The sequence below is a fragment of the Medicago sativa genome, chromosome 7 (genome assembly GCF_051527215.1).
Source record: "Medicago sativa cultivar Bolivia chromosome 7, Bolivia_mono, whole genome shotgun sequence".
Taxonomy (NCBI): Eukaryota; Viridiplantae; Streptophyta; class Magnoliopsida; order Fabales; family Fabaceae; genus Medicago; species Medicago sativa.
In genome coordinates, this window is record NC_140755.1 from 73,416,828 (window position 1) to 73,435,123 (window position 18,296).

The window sequence follows — 18,296 nt, forward strand, 5'->3', positions numbered from 1 at the left end:
TGTCCCACAAGCGAGCTGGTTCACGGATGATTTTAAATCGAGCTTGAAGCACTCCAAAAGCACGTTCGATGTCCTTTCGACAGCTCTCCTGTTGTTTTGCAAATAACTTATCGGGTTCACTTTGAGGAAGTCTAATTGATTTGACGAAAGTTGGATAAGAAGGGTAGATACCATCAGCTAGATAGTATGTCATATTATAGGGACGTTGATTCACAAAGAAATTCACCCTTGGAGTCTTTCCCTGTTCCACATCATCAAACACCGGTGATCGGTCTAGAACGTTGATATCGTTCAACGTTCCTGGACATCCAAAAAAGGCATGCCAGATCCATAGATCATGAGATGCAACTGCTTCAAGAATAACTGTGGTGGTTCCTTTATCCCCCCTAGTAAATTGACCTTCCCATGCTTTAGGACAATTTTTCCACTCCCAGTGCATGCAGTCAATACTCCCGATCATCCCTGGGAACCCCCGCATTTCACTAACATGGAGTATTCTTTGAAGGTCATCTTGGGTTGTTGCTCTCAAGTACACATCCTCATACAATCGTATGATTCCTTTACAGAATCTACGTAAGCACTCCAATGCTGTAGTACCTCCTATTTTGATGTATTCATCGACCGCATCTGCTGCCACACCATATGCTAACATTCGCATTGCTGTGGTACATTTTGCTAAGGGTGATATACCTTCTTTGTTGGTGGCATCAACTCGCTGGGTGAAGTAGTTATCACTACTTGAAAGGTCTCCAACGATTCGAAGGAAAACATGTTTTTGCATCTGAAACCGACGACGAAACATTGCATCGTCATATGTAGGCTCATTAGCAAAGTAGTCGTCAATGAATCTTTGGTTAGCTGCTGCATGATCTCTATTTAAATATTTTCTTCTACCAGATCCACTACCTGATCCACTACCTTCCTCTAGTTTTTTTCGACGCTGAATAAATCGGTTGACGATATAAGTGTCTTCAGCATCACGTTTTTGGAAGTAGGCTTTCATATCAAAACCAAAAGGATCCATTGATAGTGTTTGGAAGTAGATATTGGAAGTAGATATGAATGCAATTTGAGAAAGGAAATAGTTTAAACAATATTCAAGAGGCAAATAGATTTGGAAGTAGATATGAATGTTATTCAATACCATGGGCTGTGAAAGCAATACCATGGACTGTGAAAGCAATACCATGGGCTGTGAAAGCAATACCATAGACTGTGAAAGCAATACCATGGGCTGTGAAAGCAATACCATGGGCTGTGAAAAAACTACTGACGAATACCATGGGCTGTGAAATTAAAGTTTGTGAAAAAAGTCACGGGGCAAATAGTATGCATAATTATTAAAGCAACATTGAGGACTAGACAACACTGACAATTATTTAAAGCAACATTGAGGACTAGACAACACCGACAATTATTTAAAGTAAACATTGGGGACTAGACAACACTAACAATTATTTAAAGTAAACATTGGGGACTAGACAACACTGACAATTTTGACCGAATACAAACAAATATTAGTGAAATTAATTTCCAAACAGCTCACGCTCCAAGTTTTCCAACATTGTTTTTTTCCTGTCATCGAGATGCTCTTGAGAACTTAACTTCATGTACAAGTCCATTTTCTTCAATCTGTTTTTCTCTTGTTGCACTGCGGTGTACTTTTCCATTTTTTCGGTGTACTCTTTAAATTGTTCCATCTCTTGCACCTTCATTTCTTTGAATTGAACCCACTCGTTTTCCACCTCCTTCAAGCCAGCGTCATTGCTTTTCTTTTTTCCTTTTTTTTAGCTGCCTCCCTTCCCATTGGACGAGCACTAGATCCTACAGAGTCCTCGTGGGATCTCTTAGATCCACTACTACCTGAGCCAACATTTCCTCCCACTTGACTGCCTCCTACTTGACTGCCATAACGTGGTTGATCACGAAGAGCGCGCCATTCTTCCTTTAAAGTAAATTTACCATTCTTCCCACATGCATATATTTCCTGGGCTTTTGCCAAAACATCATCTTCCGACCAACCGCTTGCTTGCTGACGCTTAGCGGTATCATAAGCACCAACCCATTTATTTATTAATTTGCTCATATAATTAAAACGGTTTCGGCATGCAATGACATCGCGTGGAGAATCGAATGAGCAATGCTCATTACAATACTCAGTAATTTTACCCCAATATGCTTCACTTGTCTGGTTTCTCCCGACAACACTGGATGTTCCATATTTTATCCACCCACTAATTAACACCAAATTTTGTTCAGTGTTCCATGATGGTTGGGTTTTTTTTTTGCTCTTAGGAGTTGTATCCTCTGGAGTGACTTCATTGTCTCTTGTCATTTCTCCAACACTCTGAAAATTTTCATTCATCATCGGCATATAACCATTAAATGGGGGTGTTTGAGATGGATATCCCATCATAGATCTAGAATATGGATGAAAGTTGTTTGGAACAGAGGATGGGTGATTGAAATTTGAGGCAAAACCAAAATTAGGCATGTTTTGAGGATTTTGGTTGAGAAATTGATTTGGGTTTTGAGGATAATGGTTGGGAAATTGATTTGGGTTTTGAGGATGTTGGTTGCGAAATTGATTTGGGTTTTGAGGATTGTTGGGATTTTGGTAGCTAAATGGGTAATCAGAAGAATTTTGGGTGTTGAATTGATTGTTATTGGGATCCATTTCACTAATCAAAGACTAAAACTTTAAAAGAAAGACTAATAATGAGATTAAGAGAGTGAAAAACTTGATTTTTTTTCTGTGTCCAAATGAAATGATCCAAGTCTCTATTTATAGAGAAAAAAAAAATCACGAATTTTGGTAAAAAAAAAAAAAAAATTATTTGCAATGAAATAATTGAGTCCAAATTATTAAGAAGATAAAAATCCAAGCAGCCAATCGTAGCAAGCCACGTGGCAATATCTTTATCCCTTCCCTTTCTCTCACCGCGTGAACTGTTCCCCACTTGCTCTTGTCGGCGCGTGACGTACACGCGCCATTTTCAGCCATTCCCGCGCGGCCACGTGGCAGTTGGGACAGGATTTCAACTTGTTTAATTTTTTCATCCTCTCTTTCCTCTGCATGATATTCAATAGGGTCCTGCAATGGCTTCAACTTATTGAATCTCATATTCAATAAGCCATTGTAAGTGGTCTAAGACCATCCCCAATGGTGGTGTCTTTACCAATTAAGACACCGTACCTAATAGGTACCCCCATTGGGGAACTTTTTTTTTTGGTTCTCTTAAGACCCGGGGTCTTATTTAAGACCCCCAACTTTAAACGGGACCCGCACGCTTTTAATATTAAAAAATTGAAATGTAGTGATATAAAGTTATTGATAGTTGATTAGTGGGTCCCATTTAAGAACTTTGTGTGAGATCTGGGTTGGAGGGATTGAGTGCTTATTAGGTACTACTATTAAAAAATAATAAAAGAGTGATGTGTACGTGTGGGACCCATTTAAGTACCCAAAAATGGGTGTCTCCATTGTGGATGCTCACAAGTTTAGTAGTAACTTATTTTTGGAAATTGTGCATTCAATGTCTTGAAAAGTCAAAAACTTATTTTTTCAATACAAAATTTATGCTTTAATTCTTTTTTTAGATTCTTAACTTGTGGCCTTAGGACACAAGTTAACATGACCCTAATTTTATTTATTCTAAAGGTTGACATTTATTTTATTAATGAGTCACTTAATCGTTTTAATTCTGATTATCACCAATTATAAAAACAACGTTAATTTGGTTCCCTAAAAAAATCGATAATTTGGTGTCAGCTTATGGCCTAACCAAATGACATTGTATTGAAGATAAACACGGGCCTCCATACTTTAAAATTATTGAAACCATTAATTAATAGATTAAAACTTGTCCAAAAAAAACAAAATTAAATGAGTTAAAAAAAGTCGTGAACTTAACTTAGTTGGTAGGAGCATTGCATAAGTGGTCAGAGTTTGAAAAGAATAGAGAAAGAAAGAGGAAGAGAGATGATAAAAACACAGTGTGAGAATGAGCGGAAAAGTTGTCTAAAAATTGTCACAAAATGGTTGTACAAATATACTTTCTCGTTGTAGTATTGCATACCAATAAATAAAAGTTATAAGGGTAATAGTCACTTTGGTCCATGAATGTGTAATGATTAGTCATAATAGTCATCAATGTATCAAAATTTCAAAATAGTCTCTTATTACACACTTTGTTAATCAAAGTAGTCCATGACGCTAAAATAATCTCTCAATGATTACAATAACTTTTTTCATATACAGGGGCGGATCTGGAAGGAAATTATCGGTGTGGCAAATTATTTTAGCAAAATAAATTACGATAAACATAACAAATATTATTCATATTTTAGTAGAATTTAACATTTTTTAATTAAAACTTAAATAATATTATAAAAAAGATAAAATATTTTAAATGAATAAGTAGAAAATCTCACCCCAAAAGCATACTCCTTTATATATTTTTATTGACTATTTACGAGTAAGATACAAATTTTTATGTCACGAGTTCGATTATGTCTTACACTTAAGTTATATTCATTTTTTGAGAAAAAAAATGACAAAAACAAAAGATAGGACTTGAACACATGACTCTGAGTAAGTTATATTCATTCTTTGAGGAAAAAAAAAAAGATAACAAAAACAAAAGATAGGACTTGAACCCATAACTATGAGTTAGAAAAACACACACTTAACCACTAGACCAATACATCAATACATCATGTTCAATTACACTTCAAAATTGAAGATATATAATAGTATAAACTTTAGACTTTAAATATGAAAAAAATAATAGGGCTGGACTGGTGTGGCAATAGCCACAACCAGCCTAAAGCAGGTCCGCCCCTGTTCATATATGGACTGGAATGACACTAAGTAAGTACTTATAAGGACTAATAAAACAATAAGTAAGTATATTGAAGGAATAATATGATAATATTAATGAAACATTTTAACATTATGAACTATTTTGACTAATGAAGTACACAATCAAGGACTATTTTGATACATTGAGAGACTTTATGACTACTTATTACGTATTCAAGGACCAAAGTGATTATTACCACAAAAATTATAATTACCTTCCTTCATATGTAATAAAAAAATGGATTCTAAGTAAGTGAACACTAAGGGTGTGTATAATTTTTCCTTCTTAAAAAAAAAAGTGTGTATATATATTTTTTTCAAATTTTTTAAAGGAGACATTTTTCTTTTGACAAAAATTAAGGAGACATTTTTATTAATTAAAGTGGTGTTGCATTAAAGTTGTAAGATTAAACTTTTATTGCTGAGTTGACAACTCAAATGTAAGGAATTTAAGAGACCAAACTATCGTAGTTTAAAAGGCTAAAATAAACATAAGAGTTCAAACTTTTATTGTTGGAACTTAAGTGATCAAAATAAAATGAAAAAAATTAAAAGGCTAAAGTAAAACTTAAAAATAACTTAACGAATAAATCTGTAATTTAGCCAAAAAAAAAAAAATCACGTCTGAAGCACAGTGCAAGTAGGGGTTGGAATAAGTCAGGCCGTTCGACAGGGGCTTATGACCTGATCTATTTAAGGCCCAATTTGACCTAGCCTTTTTAGTAAAAGATCCAGACTTAGGCTTTTTAAAAAGCATATTTACTTAAATAGGTCATGATTGAGTGTAAAATAATCCTATCAAGTCTAATATGATGGCCTATATATATATATATATATATATATATATATATATATATATATATATATATATATACATATACATATATATATATATATATACATATATATATAATTAATTAATTAATTAAAAATTAATATTAATTTTTTCAATACTTCTATGCTATTAATATTTTCAATAAAGATGACATTTTATGTTGCCATAATAATACATTAATATTTACTATATTTAATGAAAATATTTTATACTAGCATTTTTTTAATATTGGTTAATTTTATAAGAGAGTTGTATTGCATAGAAATCCTATAATTCATCTTATTCTCTCGGTTCCTTTTATCATATATCAACTCCTTTAACTATGACCATAATCATTTGAACTATTATATTCTGCAAAAATTTCATGTATACAACATTCTTGACATTTATTTGACGAAGATCGTCTATAGAACTTAATGAAAGTGGCTTACTTTAAAGATTTGAGTTTGGACCTTAATATAAAGCAGACTTCTAAATCGGCTTTCGCGCTTGATAGGCCTTTAAAAAGGTCAGGTCCAAGCCTTGAAAATTGGCCTATTACAGGGCAAAGGCCAGACTCGGGCCTACAATTTTTATAGTAGGCCAGGCTCAGGCCTTACAAAGCCCGGCCCAGCCTAGCCTATTTCCACCCCTAGGTGCAAGGAATGAAAATTAAAAGAAAAAGTTAACAATAAATAAAAGGCTTAACCAATAAACTGAAAAGCCTCCAAAAAGAGATCACGACTAATAGTATGTTTGGAACATCGGTGGATTTTCCACAAACACACGTCCAACCCTATCTTACAACTTTTGGCTTCTTTAAATTCACGTTTTACTGACGCGAAAATATATGGCCAAACGCCAATCCAAACACTGCATAAACCCGAAGAACCACTTTACATGTACCAAGGACCCACTTCTTTAAAAAAAAAGTACACAAAACCGAGAAATACTTATTTAGACATGGTCTCAAATGAATCTATTTTAAAAACACATACATAAATAATAAAAATTAAAAAGAATAAAATTAAATAATGCTAATTGATATTACTAAATTAATTTTGTTTTACTTTTTTATTTTATGAAAATGTGTTCAATTATTTTTTATTTTGAGTTGTACTTGTGCCTATAGAAGACTTGCAGCCTCAAAATTTCCACCCAATACAAACTCAACCGGATAACAAGGGTTAAACAGATTTCATAAACATCCTCACACAAGGCCACAACAACAAAAACTTGTTAACAGCAAGAGTCCAACCAAGACCATAAGCTACTGTTATTAATTAACAGAGACTCTAGCAGCTAAAGCCTAAACATACACACATAAGCTGAACACAAAAATAAGACAGTGTAAAAGCTCTTTGCACTAGTAGCGTATATGAATTGATTCATTAGATTTTTAAGGACGCAATTTCTTGTTTTATTTGGTATGAAATGAACTAGAGTAAGAATCTTTATCGTTTACTGGAAAAGACTATTGCATAATCCAAATATTTTTGATTTTCGATTGTGCCAGATTTTTAATGTTGTCCAAATAATTATTTTTCCTTTGTCCTATATATCTCTCAATTTATTTGTTAGGATTCTTGTCCTCTTTTGCGGTTATGAAAATACTTGACTGAGGAAGTTTTGCTTAGTCACAATCCTTGACTTTTGTAACATGAAATTTTTAGGTCTTGTACTGAAAAAACTATTCTAGAATTTAATTATTAAAAATATACAGTTATGTTTTCTCTGCTGATTATTTCTTCGTGCTTTTCTTGGGTCTTATGTTCTTGGTTCAGAACAAAACACAAATAATTTTTTTTTTTAAAATAATAATTTAATCACGTCATTTGTGTGTTAAAAAAAAAACACAAATAATTTTTTTTTTAAAATAATAATTTAATCACGTCATTTGTGTGTTCAAAAAGATGGATCAAGGGATAACTTATGGGACAAATCAACATGATGCAACTGCCCTTTGTCACTGCATAATGAGACATCCCTCAACTCAGTCTTAAGAATAGTGTGGTTTAATTAATTGTAGTTTTGATTTCAATGAAGTAATCTCTTGTGATATATTTCTTCAAAAAAAAAAATAAACTCTTGTGATATATGTCACAATCCAAACAATGTAGACTCCTTTTTTCACAAAGCATGAATAAGCACTTGCGAGAGTTTTTGGAAGAGTCTATGAAAGACCTTTAAGTGGGGAAAGTACATACGACACCACTTTGAGTCACACTGTTCCTTCTATAAGCGGAATCATAAACTCATTCTATGTTGACACCGTTAGTGTCATGTGATGGATTTGTCTAGGGGTTGGTTGACTGTGGGGTTTGTTTCTAATCTTCATTCTGTTCGATTGGAGTTGGTTGATCATGATAGAAGGCTAGATGGTTTTATGGTGATATTTTAGTTTTTTCACTCTTGTTTTATTGTGGGAGAACTCTTTTAACTTTGTTATTGCTCGGCTTGAGTACTTCTTGTACTCATGATTTGTAAATGTTCGTACATTTTTAGGAGATTTCTCCTTTTCATTTATTTATTTATATTTATTTGCCATTCAAAAAACCATTTTGAGTGATTAATTAATCTCATCATATTCTAACATTGGTTGATGATCATACTCGTGGAACTTGGGTGTGTCTAATGAAGCCGGTTTATACAAGCTCCTCATCAGGCTCATTGAGACGCAACCATGCATGCAAAGGTGCCAAGACAATTAGGTGTGATCTTTTTTAAGTATAACAATACCCAACTATCTTATGGAAACTTTTGAGGCCTTGTTAAGATTAAAGAAAAATACGTTCTTAAACTCTTAATCTTACTCCAAACAATTCTGGTCAGTTTGATATAAGATATGGAAAATGCTATTTCTCTAGAAAAATAGCATTAAGAATTTTTCAAGAAACAGTTGACAAGTTTTAATTGCATGATTTATTTGTTCACTTCCTATTTTTCAGCCACACCTCCTTAAATTGTGGCAAATAGTGCATTGTGATTGGTTGCTCTTTATTCTTGAAGAATTCTTGATGTTATTTTTCTAGAGATATAACATTGCTCGTAAGATATTATAGGCTCTCAGTTGTACTTCTTTAATGAGATGCATATGGTTCTAATGCTCTCTTCCTTTTTGAACCTTTTCATTTGTCACGATGATAGTAACAAATGGATTGAAATCGTATGCATTTTAAGTTTTTTTTAGTAGTGCTAGCTTATGAGTATTTCTTTCGTGAAATAAATATTCTTTCATTTTTTTGTTCATTTATATGTCGAGGAAGTAGTAAATCAAGACAAAGGATGGTCATATCAAATGTCTTTATAATCTCAATCTTTAGTTCATTTATCATCTTCATATTGTTTTTAGTGTAGATAAGATAATCTACATATAACTCCAATGCGTATTTTTTTTCCTTTTCTGTCAAAGTATAATTATGAACTAACTTGGAAACTAAATATGGACCTTAGGCCTTTTTTTATGTGCCCTTTTCGGTCTAGCCTGGCTACTGTCCTCCTTTGTGCTTGAGTTTTAGGTTTAATTCGATTTTTAGTTATTTTGTTTGGATCGATTTGTTGTTAAAATTTTTAAGACATCAGACCCATATGCATGGGGGTCGATACTTTCTTACCTTTTCCAACAAATGATTTTGAAAAATAAAGTGAAGAATGACAACAAATGCATATCAGTTTGTCTTTTGGGTCAATGAAAGTTGGTTAAAATGTGCCTCTATCCGTCTCAATTTAATTATCACTTTTGAATTATGCATGGTTTTTAAGTAAATGATTAGTTTGATTAATTTCAATAACAAAAGTAATATTATTTATGATAATTTTATTAATTAGAGTTAAAAGAGTGGTTGTAAAGTGAAATTTAATAAATAAGAGCATATGAGTAGAAAAAAAATGTCACAATAACATTCTAAAATGAAAATTATTTAAGAGAGAAAAAATTGCTAAAGTAACCATTATTATGAGACGGAAGAAATATTATGAGAAGCACAACAGTGGATAATAAATTTTCTATAAACAATATCTAGCTTAGAGATTTTTTTCTAACCCTAATTATATCCCTGAACCTCTTTATATCTAAAAGAAGGGTTGCCTCTGTTGTAATTTGACACTATTTGAAACAAAATTGAAGTGATGAATATGCACACTCTACGGAACCTTTTTTGTCAATACACCAAAACAGACAAACAATCATGCAATTATAATACACCAATAAAGCAAACCCATAATGTACCTGGTCCAAAATGTGGATTTTATGAGTTGATCAAAATGTATCTGACCATGTTTCTAAACAACAATTTCTATACTTGGGTCACGTCCCTCGGTTATTGCTTTAAAGAAAAAAATATTATAGATAAAATTAAAGTAGCACAACAAGAGCTAGATCTAACAAAAGAAACTACACTCTCACAAGCTCAATTAATATTTTTTGGATCAAGAGAAATATTTATATTTAGTATCTGACACGTCTTAAATAAGAATACTTACAAAATAGAGAGAGCCTATGAGAAAAAAGAAAGAATAACTTATCATTTGTAACATGTTGAGACGTTTAACATGTTGAGACACAAATTAGAGCACACAATATCCCTCTTTATACTTGCGTGTGAGTTTAACCATTAAACTCTTTGAAATAATTTCTATTAGCTAAATTATAAACAAATAAAGTAAGGGTTTAGATAGCTCAACTGGATCCGAAATTCAAATCCGAACAAAGGAGAAAAATATTAACTTAATAACTAATTACTAACATTGATGGTTTATAATAAAATAAAATAATGTAACACAATAAACAAATCAACATAAGAGTTGTTTGTGGCTGTGGTTAAGAGTAAGCATAGTGATGATCATTATTAATTTACTAATGTCTCAATTAAAATCATGATAGTTATAGGCTTGGATCAGAGTAAGGAAAAAGCAAAAGGAATTATAGGTTTAGAAAACAAAATGGCTTTCAGCATCATAGCTTTTTAAATTTAATTAACCACCTCTTTGTATGTATGTTTGCCGTGTAGGATTTCCAGCACTTAACTAATTCCAATGACGATGTGAATGTTTTGATGCATTATTTTTGTTACTTAGTCATGAAACCCATCACAAAGACAGCATTATTAGAAATGCCCAAACAAGTCAGCATCTCTAATTTAATTTTCTAACTAACTTACATATGGAATCTTCCAGATAAAACAGATTCTTTAACCCTTTATTATTAGGGCATTTGGAATTATTTTTTCAAAATACTTCATCCGTCTCACAACGAATAACATACTTGAAAATGACATTTATTTTAGAAATTAAAAGTGATATTCATTTTTAAAAACTTGTGTTTTACAAATATGTCATTCTATTGTATGACGAATGAAGTGAAAAATATCATAATCCATGAAGAATTATTAGAAAGACCCAATCAAGTCAGCATCTCTAATTTTAATTTCGGAAATAGCTTACAAATGGAATCTTTGAGATAAAACAGATTATTCAACCTCTTAGTTAATAAAATTAAGGCATTTGAAATTATTTTGAAAAGAGAAATGTGAACATTTGCCTTAAGGACAAGTAGAAATTATGTATTAAAAATTGTGCTAATTTATTTTTAAAATAGAAATGTGAAGATATGCCCTAAGAACATGTTTGTTTTTCATGGAACACCTAAGGTTATTAAGTAGACATTTGTAAAGCAAAAAAAAGTATTAACTAGCTCTATCTTTATGAATTTGGTTCTTGTTATGTTTGAATTTAGGCTTAATTAATGATTTGGCCCCTTAAATTATTTGTTGGTTACATTTTGGTATTAACGTTACAATTTAGTCCCTTAAGTTAGAATTTGTTAGCCAAATAAATCCTCACCGTCAGTCTTTTGCCAAAACGTTAAATAGTCACATGTGAACGGTGACGTGACAACTTGCAATGTGTATCCACCTTAGACAATGGCTTAACGGTTTTGACAGTGGGGATTTATTTGGTTGACAGAAGATGACTTAAAGGGACCAAATTGTAACGTTAATAACTTATGGGAATAAAATGTAACCAACAAATAAGTTAAGGGACCACATCATTAATTAAGCCTTGAATTTAATATGAAGGTGTTATATTGATGATCTCATCGATCACTAAAATTTATTGGGTACCACTTAAAAAATTTTAAGTTGTAAACTTTAAAATAGATTGGTTGCATATTGCTTACTTGCTCATATGAGTGTTTTTTTTCCCTTTCTGATCATTACTTTGAAGATGGCATCATCACTTTACTTACGTCTCTTCTGTGAAGCCCCGATACTTCAAAATGGATGACGTACCGTATCCCCTGCGTATCTTGCACCGATACCTGCTCGATACTTTCCGATACGTATCCAGAGAGTATCCAAATATTAAATTTTAATTTTTAAAAAATTAATTATCCGATACTTTCCGATACGTCCCGATACACACGGATACTTGTGTTTTTTATATTATTTTGATTTCTTTTTTTTTTTTTTGTAAAAAATAAGAATAAAAACATTATATTACTATAATATATATACATTTCCTTTATCTTTATTTGGTGCCAGTACGACCCACATCACACCACACAAACAATTGCATTTTTCCCTTTCTAAGAAATTAGGGTTTCAACTTTTTCTTCCAAAGTGGTCGCCGTCCACTTTGGCCACCGTCGAAGTCTTGGTATCGGACAACTTTGGTATATATTGCGTATGTAATTGACTAATGATCACTCTCTTAATCGTCAATATTATTTATATTTATGTTAATGTGCTACGAGCCTGGTTTCTTGTGTTTGTTAATATATTTGCATATTAAAAAAATGGTTATAATTATATTGTACATTTAATTATATAATTTTTTTTATTAACGTATCCCAGCCGTATCGTATCTTGATTTTTGAAATTTTTCCGTATAGGCGTATCGGTGCAGTATCGTATCTCGTATCCGGGCTTCACAGCGTCTCTTAGTTAATACAAGTTGCACATTGATACAAAATTGTATTCCATTGAATGTTTAATGTTATTGTTGATTTTCTTTTTGGGGAAAAATGGGTAAAGCATAAGTTTTATTAATCTTGCAAGTACGACTTAAATAATAAAAAATTTGTAAGGATACTTGATATGTTGGGACGTGAAGACGAATTCACGATTCTTCATTAATTTATCAACACTTGTATATGAGTTTCATCGCTAGACCTTTTAGAATAATTTTTTTTTATATGTGGTTTTCAATTTTATTATAAATAAATGTATACACACTACATATAAAAAATGTATACACACAAATGAAAAAATGTCCAAATTTCACCTGAAACAATTGTAAAATAAGTCATAACTCAATTGACAAATGTCGTAATTGAAGCTGAATATTTGTGGTGTCTTGGGTTTGAATCCGGGACTCTCTATTTATTTGTGTTTGAGTTTAGTGTGATATTTACTACTATGTCTATAGAAGAAGAAAAAAACAGTCATCTTACAAATAATAATTTTTTGTTCTCCATTTGTTTTTCATAAAAAAAAATGTATATATATTAATTTGTTGAGTAAAAAGACTAAACACAAATTCCCATGTTGGGTAGAACTAGTGTTGTGTGAATTGAAAAAGTGGAAGTCCCACATCGGATGGAACACACACATTAGTAGTGTTTATATAGTGGGGGTGTACCTCTAATTAATGGGGGTACATAAGCACTAGAGAAAAATATATATTGATATATATTTTATTATTTATAAATGATAAATTAAATAATTAATTTAATCATTATTAGAAAGTGCTTTCTTAGTCCCCAAGTTTTGCTAAAATATTTTGGTACATAATATAATATATTTTTGTACTAAATTTAATATATTTTAGTACTCAATTAAGATATTTTTGTACTAGATCTAATATGTGAATTACTTAATCGCAAAGTAATATGTTACTTGTTCCCAAAGTTTCTCACTTATTAGTTGTGAATTTTCTCTATAAATAGAGAGCTCACACAGTGCATTCCACACACCAAAGAGTTTCATTGAGTTGTCGGGAACTCTTTCTCTCTTCTCCCTTTTTTGACTTGTGTTGACGAGTCTTTCATCTCTTCTCCCTCCTTCGACTTGTTTAACAAGTCCTTCTCCTTTTTCTACTCCTTTCTGTCCCTTCGGAATTAAGAGTGTTCTTAAGACCATAGTCCCTTTTCGGTTTAATGTCCCTTCGGAATTAAGAATGGTCTTAAGTTCATAGTCCCTTCGGTAATATACGTCCCTTCGGAATAAAGAGTACTTTTAAGATCATAGTCCCTATTTGGAATAAACAATGTCCCGTCGGAATCAAGAATGATCTTAACGGTATATAAAAAAATTATTCAATAATTTTATTTGAGGAGAAATGGTGGTAACACCATATTTGAGTGGTCATAGTACCATATTGATAGTTTGGAGAACTTAAAGGTTAGAATGGTGGAAACACCATATTTGAGTGGTCTTAGCACCATAATAGAATGGTAATAATACCATATTAAAGTGGTTTCAGTATTAAAGAGTGGTCTTAGTACCATATTTGACGGTGTAATTCTCGAACGATTTTCTACAGTACAATAGTTAATCGAACAGTTGTAGCTGGGCTTGTTTTATCCTGGAGGCGGCGTGGTTGATAGTCTACCTTGCACAATTTTGGGTAGTGCCACGAAACGTCTTAAAGAGAGCGACCTGGTCGTGACTCAACCTAGTAACAACTTCGGTAGATAATAGAATTTGGAAATCCAAATACAACAGTTTAGAAATCCAAAAACAACATTAATGCTTAAGCATACTAATACTTTCGTAACTTTTTCTTGCCTTTTGATGAATTATTTGGAACTCAAGATATGAAATGAAAGTATGAAGCACTTTTATTGGACAACAAGAAAATGAAGCCTTATACACAAAATCTGAAAATAAAAATGAATTTTTTATTAAAACTATTTTTTTTTACCGTAGGTAGCTGTAGGGTAGATAATTAACTTATTTATATGATGAATGATTTTTTATGCTGAATGTAACTCTTGTAGACAACAATATCAGTTGGTAGTGAGTATACATCAAAAGATAAGATATGTGTCTGTTTAATAGATGAAGACCCATAGATGATCAGCAAGCTAGTAATATTAAATTGATTCCAAGAGCAAATAATCTTATCTTGCCAACCTCAATCAGATTCTTTGTTAGCTGACGAGGCATGCATGAATTTCTTAGCTTATCTAAGGTTCATGTAATATAGTATATTAAAACTTGTAAATGAATATACTATATCCAAGGTGTTTCATTATGATACATGCAGCTATACGATTCTTGAGAATCAGGATATTAGTAGTTCACAGTTCACACCAAACAGAATTAGGGATGGAAATGGTAGGATTTGGCCAAGTAGGGTAGTATAGTGTCATGTGGTAGTAGATTTGTCTAGGGATTGGTCGATTTTGGGGTTTGTTCTTAGTCTTCCTTCTATTCGACTGAGGTTGGTTGATCTTGTAGGAGGCTAAATGGTTCTCTGGTGTTGTTTTAGTTTTCGCTCTTGTTTTATTGTTGGAGAGCTCATTTGACTTTGTTATTGATTGGTTTGAGTACTTTTTGTGCAATGATTTGTAAATGTTTGTATAATTGTAGAAGATTTCTCATTTTTATTTATTTATATATATTTATTAAAAGTCGATCCTCATACCTACAGTTTAAAAAATATTAGTTATCTTACTCATATCTTTATGGGTGACGAGATCACCCATACTCATATTATATACACAGATTTTATAAAAAGAGAAATGATAACTCAACAAAATATTTGACACAAATACAACACTATGGGTAGTTTGGATACTTCAGCCATAAAGTAGGGGCAGTTTAGTAACATTTCCACAACCCTTATTCTCATCTTATTCCTCCATGTTCTCTCACTCATCCTCACCAGATTTCGACCACAATCTCTCCACTACTCATCCATTCAACCTCATCAGATCTGGACCATCATCTTCCTCACAGCCATCGCTCCGTCCTCTTTCTCTTCTTCGGTTTTCACTCACTCTTCTTCTTCCCTGCAAGTAAAACCACCACCCACAACCAAGTCGTCGTTAAGCTTCACATGCGCGCCGACGTTGCTATTTCCAATCAAATCCCTTCAGATCTGAACAATTTGAATGCTAGAATAGTTGTAGGGTGGCGGAGGTGGATGGTCGTCGGCATTTGTGAGAGACCTTGTCAGTGGCCAGAGAAGAGAGAGAGAGAGAGAGAGAGAGAGAGAGAGAGAGAGAGAGAGAGAGAGAGAGAGAGAGAGAGAGAGAGAGAGAGAGAGAGAGAGAGAGAGAGGGAACAGAAGGAGGAAAAAATACAGTATAAAACACAGTGTCAAATTTGTGTCAAGTTTTTTTTGTCATGTTATCATTACTTTTAGGGTCAAATATGTTTTTGGTCCCTATAAATATGTCAACTTTTCATTTTAGTTCCTCAAAATTTCTTCAACTTTTAGTCCCCTAAATGTTTTCCATCTTCACTTTTGATTCCTCCTTTAAAGTAAACTCATATGTAGAATTAATGTTTTTGAATAAAATTTTGTAGAAAAATTTATAATATTATAAGAATCTCTCCCAAAAAAATAGAACTTTTTAACATAACTTGAATTAAATATGATTTTTTTATATTTTTGGCCGTTAAAAATTTATATTTTGTTAAAAAGGTCTAATTATTTTTGGGAGCGATTTTTACAATATTCTACATATTTCTGCACAATTTCATTCAAAAATTAACTTAAAACTAAGGACCAAAAGTAGTGATTGAAAATTTTATAAGGACTAAAAGTTGAAGGAAAATTTTAGAAGGACTAAAATGAAAAATTGGTAAATTTATAGGGACCAAAAACATATTTAACCCTTACTTTTATAATATTTAATCAATTCAAGACATTTATAATATAAAAATTATAAATATAATTGTATTTTAGTGTGGAAGTCAAATAAACACGTGAGCATGTATATGAATTGAGAAATGATATTTGTACAACCATTTTATTACAACTTTTTGACAACTTTCTCTCAAATACTCACATTATATTCTTATTCTCTCTCTTCCTTTTTTTTTCTCTCTCTCTCTCTCTCTCTCTATTGTTTTGGACCAATGAAAATAGAGAAAATGAAAGTTATCATCAAAGTTGTCCCAAATGGTTGTACATATATCACTACTCATATGAATTACATACAATCTACAACATGTTAATCTATCAAAGATTTTAGAAATATTTGGATTCATGACAAAACGTCTTTTATTCATGATAAGAAGTCTTTTTTTTTAATAATCCTAGCTAAAAGATAAAGATATAGAAACAATGCAGATCAACACTCATTGACTTGTAGTTTTTTCTCCATTGATACTCCTCATATCTTAAATACTCAACGAACGAGGAGAAGAGATATATAAAAAGTTACAATAGGTAAAAATTACAATAGTTTTGATGTTTGTTGATTTTTGTTCTTATAATAAGAATCAAATGAAGTATAATTTACCACGTCACTTTCAAAACACAATTGTATTTTCAGAAATATAGAAAATATGGAGTAATTGTATTTATAAAATTTCAAGCTACCAAGTTAGCTTTTTTATGTGGTTTTTGTCTATGACATAGTCATATAAAAGTTGAATACTTTTTTATGTGGTTTTTGTCTATGACATAGTCATATAAAAGTTGAATATAGAAAACATAAATTGGAAGAATCTTAATTTTGTTAAATAATATGTTATAAGATTTAGGGAAATGTTAACCCGGGTCAAAAAACTCAAATTTCGAATTTTCCAAACATATGACATTTTAAAGAACCAATACTTACTTCTTCAAAAATAAAAAATCAAGACTTTGCCTCTAAAAAAAACTTTAAATTTTCAAAAATGTTTTTAAACCTTAGAAAATTAAAAGTTGTATTATTTTAATTTCGATAAAACTCAAATGTTCCAAAAAATAATTATAATAAAAGATCACATTTGCAAAAAAAAAAAAAAAAACTCATTTTCGATTCTAAAAAACGACATAATGATGTATATATATATATATGGGGTTTGCTAGAACACACCCACTAGTTTTTATGTGGGAGTGTTTTAGCAAAGCTACACCTTAGGGTGTATTTAACCACTTTTTAGTTATTTACTTGCTAAAATACTCCTTCTAAAAAATAAGTGGGTGTATCCTAGCAAATGCCTATAGGATTTGCTAGAACACACCCACTTGTTTTTGTTAGAAGGTGTGTTATAGCAACATACACCTTAAGGTGTATTTATTAACTTTTTAGTTATAACTTGCTAAAACACTCCCACATAAAAACTAGTGGGTGTGTTATAGCAAATCCCTATATATATATATATATATATATATATATATGTGTGTGTGTGTGTGTGTGTGTGTGTGTGTGTGTGTGTGTGTGTGTGTGTATGTATATATATATATATGGAGCTGTTAACTTGCACCCACCTATAAACACTAAGGTGCAAGTTAACAAGCTGCACCTACTAGTTATTTACCAAAACACCCATGTTTTTCTATTATAAACAAATATTATTTATGCTATTTACAAAAATGTCCTTTTAATTAAAATAAAGTTTAATAGAGACAAAAAGGTGTTTTAGTAAAGTACAAGTAGGTGCAGCTTGTTAA

At 31.7% G+C, this 18,296-nt stretch overlaps 1 protein-coding gene across 1 annotated transcript; it reads right to left on the reverse strand.

The window, feature by feature from the left end:
• Positions 1-1,750: 1,750 nt before the first annotated feature.
• LOC146908307 (glutathione S-transferase T3-like) lies at positions 1,751-2,413 on the reverse strand. The gene has a single exon (XM_085729253.1). The coding sequence runs from the start codon at positions 2,411-2,413 to the stop codon at positions 1,751-1,753; it is 663 nt and encodes a 220-aa protein (XP_085585379.1).
• Between the last annotated feature and the right edge of the window lie 15,883 nt (positions 2,414-18,296).